We start from the raw sequence: 7186 nt of genomic DNA, 5'->3' as shown, positions 1-7186 counted from the left end.
ATTTACATTCTGGAAAATCGAAGTTGGATTAAGAAGACACACAGTCTTCATATCAGGAACACTGAGAAATGAACAGGGCTTAACATGACATTTAGGCCAATGAGTATTATTCCTCTTTTTAGTCTCCATCAGTTTACATTGTCCACTTGTGCATCCCACTACCTTTGGTCTGTAGGAAACACAGTGGAAGAGTTGGGAATCAAAATAATGGTTTCCTTTTATGGCTCTTTTATGAATTGACTGCAGAGCAGAAAGATGAATCAATTTCAGAATGCAATCATGATTTGAAGGAAAACTGTTTTCAAGTTGCAAAAAGGGCAACTCTTCTGTTTTTATGGACATTGTTGCAGCAGAGCTGTGTTTGATGGGTGGGAGCACAGAGCTTCTGTGTACTGGACTGTTCTGTGGTGGTGAAACTGCTACTTTTATCCTGTTTACGCTCTTTAGAATATTTTCCATTCAAATCATTGTGAATTTAGAATTGACATTTTATTTATATTGGATACATCTATAATGTAAAAAATACAATTAAATTAAATCACAATTGCAATTCCGATTTGTTTTCTGTTACCAACGGTTTGAAACAGATAGAGCTACTATAGTGCTGTGAAGAGGTCTTATCTTGCAGCCAATCTTGCAACAACGAAAAAAGGCAAATCTGAAATCTTAAAGTGCCAACATCCCTGATTTTCTTTCAGTCCCACCCACATGCCAGGTTTGCATTGTTTGGACAAGGTAGTGTCATGATTTTTCCCTGTGTTTGCTATAAATGTTTTCTGTTCCTTGTTGTTATCCTTCTTTCCCTCGTGTTTGTAGTCTTGTGACTGTATTGGTATCTCCCTGTGTTCTCTAGCTGCCCCTCTCTCTCTGTCTCTCTCTGTAGCTGCCTCTCTCTCTCTCTCTCTCTCTCTCTCTCTCTCTCTCTCTCTCTCTCTCTCTCTCTCTCTCTCTCTCTCTCTCTCTCTCTCTCTCTCTCCGTTTCCTCCAGGTCTTGTGTTCCCTTGTTTTGTCCTGCTGGTGTCCTCTGTGTTTTTTCCCCTCTGCTGTGTCTGGTCTAGTCATTACACCAGTGTATTTAAAGTTTGTCATCGCCAATCAGTCGTTGTCCATCATAAATTCCCTGTGTGTGCTGTTGCCTGAATGCCCTGCAATGTTTTAAGTTTCTTTCGTAAAAGACACCTTTGTTTGAGCTTTTCCTGCCTGAGTCTCCATGTGTCCTGCATTTGGGTTCACCAGACGGCAACGTCACAGTTAGCAGGCGACTGACAATGAAGTGACAGGTTTTGTGATTCACTGTTGGCTATGCTGACAGTGACTTATTGTAAATAAGGAGGCAGGTGTGGGTTGATGCAACTTTACCATGACTGCTCTGTGGTGGTCTGCATGCAGACGTCGTCTCCTACAGACTTGATAACTGTATGTTATTTATAGCACAGTCAGTCTCTCAGACACCTCAGATCTCTTCTACAATCACTCACACAGTATTCATACATTCTAGTAGACGGACTGGAGTGGCTGGAGAAGAGTCTACTACGGGTAGCTGCTAGTAGAAGAAAAAGCAAAAAGCTCCCCAAGTTCCTGCGGCAGAATAAACCAACCCACCCCCCCAAAATAACAAAAAAGATCCATCTCACTGCAGGATTAAGGTCACAAGTTTGAGGATAGCCGTGATCTGACTTTGATGTGGTCTGTCTCAGGAAGACTTGCTATGGAGTCCTTTTTGGGCAACTCCGAGTCCATTAGACCTGCGCCCAACCCTGCAACAGGCCCCAAACCGTGCACAGAACTGGGCAGCGATGCTATGGGGAAGGCCCCCACAGACATCTGGTGGGGCAACACCACCCTGTGGGGTATAGCGCTCCAGAGGCCTGTGGGTCCTGACAGGGTCTGAGGGGGTCCAATCGAGGTGGAGGAGACTCGAGTAGACTGCGTCGGACTAGGAGCTACTGGCTGCACCCCGTCGTGGGGTAGCATGGGCTGGGAGGCAGACAGAGCCCTGGCGTCCTGGCTCAGCCTACCCATTTGTAAAGAATGTGTGCTCTTGTGTGTGCTGAGCCGATGTGCAGGACTGACCATGTGCTGCTGGATAAGAGAGAGCTGAGACCCCGAGGAATGCGCCCCCAGTGCACTGGATCCGTACTGGAATGATCGTCCTACAACTGCAAGTGGACTCTGGACCGGGGGACTGGAGAGAGCTGGGGGGAAGCCCCCGGTGGCATGGAGCTGGGGCTGCATGGACTGCAGAGGAGATGCTGAGATGGGGCTGGATACACTCTGCCTCACCTGGAACCTCCTCACCATCCTGGGAGACTGCAGGGTCCCAGCTATGGGGGGACAAAAGCTCATGGCTACAGCCTGCTGGAGGGTGGCGATGGCCGAACTCTGGGATTGGGACGAGGAGCCCTGCTGGGAGAATATGCCCCCATGCAGGGGTGGAGTCATGGACATGGCCCTTGGTTGCGGGACATCCACCTGCTGAACCATTTCCCGATCATATTTAACAATCTCCTGGATCATCTCGTTCTCCCGGTTGTTGAAGATGCCTGAGTTGAGATCATGTTGAACTTTGTGCATCAGGATTGAATTCTTCTTACCTGCAGATGACAAAAAGAAAGAAAGGAAAGTGGTAAGTTTCATAAACTCTAAATGGGAGAATCTTTTTGGTCTCATGTGTGTGATACGGTGGTCTCATGATACCTGATATGTGGTTGGTGCATATACTGTACACCAGGGAGAAGATGCCTTTGCCCTTTCAACATCTTCAGCATTTGATTTACAGACTTTTTGGGAGACATTGTTGTCAGTGTGAGCTGCCAAGTGACTGGTGTCTGGTACAAGTGGCCCACACAGGGGAGTGGTGTTGCATTGATCCAGCCCATGATGTGATTCTCTTTCCATGACCCGAGATTGCTGGTATCATTTTGTTTTTTACCACTCTACTTGATGTTCCTGTGAACGGCAGTGCTCTGAAAGTGTCTGTGTTTGATTTTCCTTTTGGGGCGCTTTTTTCAGAATCCAAAAGACCTTCCAGTCTCAAATGTATTAGTGTCTATACAAGGTACCTATATAAGGAGGATAATGGAATTGACCAATGTTTATTAATATCTGGCAAGGCAGGTATATAAGGTACATAATCATCTGGCAGCTCATGTCGCACAGGCACCAGCAACACACCTCAGAGGAATGCTGTAGATATACACCCTAAACCTGTATTTATCTCCTCTCTGGACCAATAAAGATGAACCACATAAAGTAATACATTCAGAAGACTAGACTTTTGCTTTGATTGTCCTTGTAGGGAAACGTGTTTTGGACGTGGAGCAGCACAATGGCAGCATTGTTCGACCAATAATAGAGATGCTGCAACCCTCATGTTCCAGCTACACATCATTAGAATCATCCCCATTCATTAATAAACATTTTAATATACACCCAATTGTATGACATAGGAACATATTGTGCAGCTCCCATGTTGGTTATCTATTACCTGCAAACGCTGAGGAGCTTAGTGGCCATTGTCGCGCCAAGTGGGACCATGGGATCTGCCTCACTGAGCCTACACATTCATTCAATGCCAAAATAATGCTCCACAGAACATTGACCGACGCAGGCACGTAATAATAATTACAAAGCTGAAGAATCTCCCTGTTCTAGCTCGCGTAGGTAGCTGACACATGAGGGGATAAGGGAGAGAATGCTGGAACAAAGAATGGTTCTGATAATCATTGTTGTGTTCCCTCTCTATCCTCTTACTAACTGCCAGCTCGTCAGCTGTCGACAATTGAATTTAAAGCTGGTAATCTGGCACCAAACACACTACAGAGTCAATGTAGAACTTGTGGTGTGTGTGTGTGTGTGTGCGTGCGTGTGCGTGCGTGCGTGTGCGTGCGTGCGTGCGTGTGTGCGTGTCTGTGTGTGTGTGTGTGTGTGTGTGTGTGTGTGTGTGTGTGTGTGTGTGGTGTGTGTGTGTGTGTGTGGTGTTTTACATATATATATGTGTGTATGTGTTTTCTATTTACATAAATCTTTATCAAAAAAGAAAAGTATATATATATAATCCTATATATACTGTATATACAGTATATCCTTACTCACAAAAAAATATAATATATATACAGTATGTATATGTATATATATATATATCTATATATACTGTATATATGTATATGTTTGTACATAAATATGTATATGTATATACTGTATGTATATATATTATTACCAGAGCTGTGTCTGGTCCAGACACAGATACATTTTCAATCACTAAACAAACCAAAACTACCGGGCGTTAAATATTGAATTATGCGCATAATCATTTAGAATCCGAGGGGGGAATATTTGGCTGCTGGTGACATATTGGAGCCGACTCCCCGATCTCCCTCCAACCCAACTGGACGCTGCTCATGTGTGGACTCTGGCTGCCATGGCAACAGCTGGCAGGCGGCGGATGCTGGGGCCTTACTGAACAAGTGAAGAGCGGTCATGTGACGGGGTCACGGGACATCGGTCGTGCCACTGCCACGCTCGAGGTGGGGGGAAGAGGAGAGAGTCAGTGGGGGAGAAAAAATTACATAGTTTTGTTTTGCTAATCATGTTTTTTCAGGGCAGATCATGGTTGCTTCTGTTATCATTATCAATATTATTATTAGTGATAGTAGTTGTAGTAGTAGTAGTATTTCATCAATATTATTTTATTAGTACTATGGGTGCGTGCAAGAATTCTGGACTAGTAGGAAAGAATAGCGGCTGGGACATTCAATGACCATATTATCTTACCTCTTTTTCGAAATCTCGTTTTTTGGGAGGGTTGACAAATTTAGAAAAAATAAATTTTTAAATCAAACATGTTATACCGTTCATGTTATACCTGTAATGATCAAACACCTTCTTGTCGGACAAACACATCTTGTCAATGAAGGAATGTTTTCCAGTTTTTATGGGTGATTTATGGAATGGCAGTGGTGACAGCGCTCTCCCGCTGTTTTCACTGAGAAGTCACACTCATTATCACACAGGAAGCAGGTTGAAAGGCTGTTTTGGTTATTTTTTTACTTAATTGTACTGATTGGACCTAAAGCAACACCGTGTTACTTTTGGGATTTAAGATTTTACGCTCATCTTTTCTGAGTGCAATTGCACTTTTACACACTGTCGTAAAACTTGGTCGGTGTACATAAAGAATTTATTTTACTGGACAAATTTGGACCTTATTGGTCACGTTTCAATAACAGTCTATGTTATAAACGTAGATATTATGGACCACTATGTTACAGCGCCTCTTGCACGGACCTCGCCGCTTCAGTGAGCGCGGGGAGGGACAGGGCCCCTTGCTACCAGATGTACCAGATGTGCTTGGCCTGGCAGATCGGCCCGCACACGCAAGTCAGAGGGTGAAACAAACCCTGTGGCGCAATGAAAGTGAGGGCGTGCCGGCTGAGGTGCGGGTGCCGGGCGCACCACTGGCTCGTCTCATCTGCACCGACGGGGAGATGGAGCGGCTACGTTTTATATGAGCATTATTACCGGACATTTTGACCAGCAATTTTAAAATTTATTGGGGTTTTTTTTTAATACATTTTACTGGGCAAAAAAAACATAATTACCGGAGCCAAACATCAAGGAAGTAACGTAGTGCCGTAAAGCGTAGCGCACTTTTCCTGCGGTTTCAAACCCAAACACAGAAGTCACATAGAGCAAGAACAGGCGTTTTGGGGGGGGGGGGCTGGGTGGGAACGAAAGAGGTGCCATTCTCCATATTACAAGTCAGTGTACCATCAAAATGATTCTGAAGCTGTTATTTTAAGGATACGTACTGTAGTGTTGCTTTAAAGATGCACTAGGCAAGTTTTACATATATACATACTGTATAATACTTTTTTTTTAGCACCATGCCATGAACACAAATGATTGAGTTATCACAACATAAATCAGCAGCATTTACTGAGAAGCCAAAAACAGATAACTCTGCTGTTTTCTGTCTAAAGAAAACCTCCAGCAATCTAGACCAATCATGTAAGTTTTTCCCTGTCATTCCTGTTACAATTATGTTAAAAATGAATCACAGTGGTGTGGCTTGATAGCAACTACAATTATTCAGAGAGCTATTTTGAGCATTTTGCCTCTCAAAGTCATGATAAAGGGAAGTTTTATTCTGGTGATATCAATTGTATATGTTTAGTTTGATGATTTTTTTTTACATGAACAGAACATTTTGAGTGTGTTGGGGCCTTTTTGCAGGTGAAATATAATGTACTGCACCCGATAAAATGATGTGAGAATTACACAGTTTTAGAGATAGACTTTAACCCTCTTGATAATTTACTCATAGATGCTATCATCGACAGCAACAAGACCTCCATCCCCCTCTTTCTCTCTCTCTTCTCCTCACCTATCCGGTCCAGCCTGTCAATGGCCACCGTCTCGAAGGCCCTCCTCATCATGGGGTACTCCTCCAGGACCTCATTGAAGTTGTCCACGGACAGGGAGTAGAGGCGGCAGTAGGTGTCGGCCCGCACACTGGCCGTCCGCCGCCCCCTGGTCAGGAGACAGATCTCTGCCAGTGACGGAGGAAGAGAAAGAGGAAAAAGAGAGTGAGACAGAGTGGGATGAATAAGAAAGTTAGACAGCACCCCAGCACCCTCCTGGTTGCATCCCTCTCCTTTCTTCCTCATTTACTGCCATAACTATGACAGGAAGAGGCCGCGTGCCCAATTGCTGTTCCAGTTTTCCTGGACCCAATTAAGTTTTTTCGATACATGTTGTCGTCCGATGTTTAGGTTTCTACGTGTACATGTTGTTGTTTGGTTCCATGTTTATGTTTCTCCATGTACATGTTGTTGTTTGGTTCCATGTTTATTTGTCTCGCCCGTCGTGATTCTCCCCCTCTTGGTGTAGTGATGAGTTGTTTATAGACCCAAACATGGTAAAATAGTTCACCAGAGAGGGGGATTGGTGGTGGTTCTGTACAACAAAAAAATATGCTCTTAAAAAAAGAAATAAAAATAAATTAAAAAAATAAAGAGAAAGTTGGACAGAAACTGTAAAATGAAACCGAAAGAGAGAGAGAAATTAAGAGCGATAAAGTAGATGGCTTACATATATATATAATAATATATATGTTATATATGTTATTATTATATAAACATATGTAATAATAACTGTAAAGAAAAATATTTGAATGAGAATGTTT

General features: G+C 43.5%; 1 protein-coding gene across 1 annotated transcript in view; it reads right to left on the bottom strand.

Annotated features, from left to right (window-relative positions):
- Positions 1 to 1647: 1647 nt before the first annotated feature.
- hcn2b (hyperpolarization activated cyclic nucleotide-gated potassium channel 2b) overlaps positions 1648 to 7186 on the bottom strand; it is a gene marked incomplete at its 3' end in the record, with an annotated part of 61711 nt that continues 56172 nt past the window's right edge. Inside the window, exons 7-8 of the mRNA XM_080004498.1 lie at positions 6386 to 6550; positions 1648 to 2594 (exon numbers count right to left, since the gene is read on the bottom strand). Of these exons, the coding sequence (XP_079860624.1) occupies positions 1648 to 2594; positions 6386 to 6550 (1112 nt within the window). The remainder of the gene's footprint in view (positions 2595 to 6385; positions 6551 to 7186) is intronic.

The sequence above is a fragment of the Zeus faber genome (assembly GCF_960531495.2).
Source record: "Zeus faber genome assembly, chromosome: 1".
NCBI classification, from domain to species: domain Eukaryota; kingdom Metazoa; phylum Chordata; class Actinopteri; order Zeiformes; family Zeidae; genus Zeus; species Zeus faber.
The sequence above is the reverse complement of the archived record's forward strand: the minus strand, read 5'-3'. Positions and strand labels throughout refer to the sequence as shown.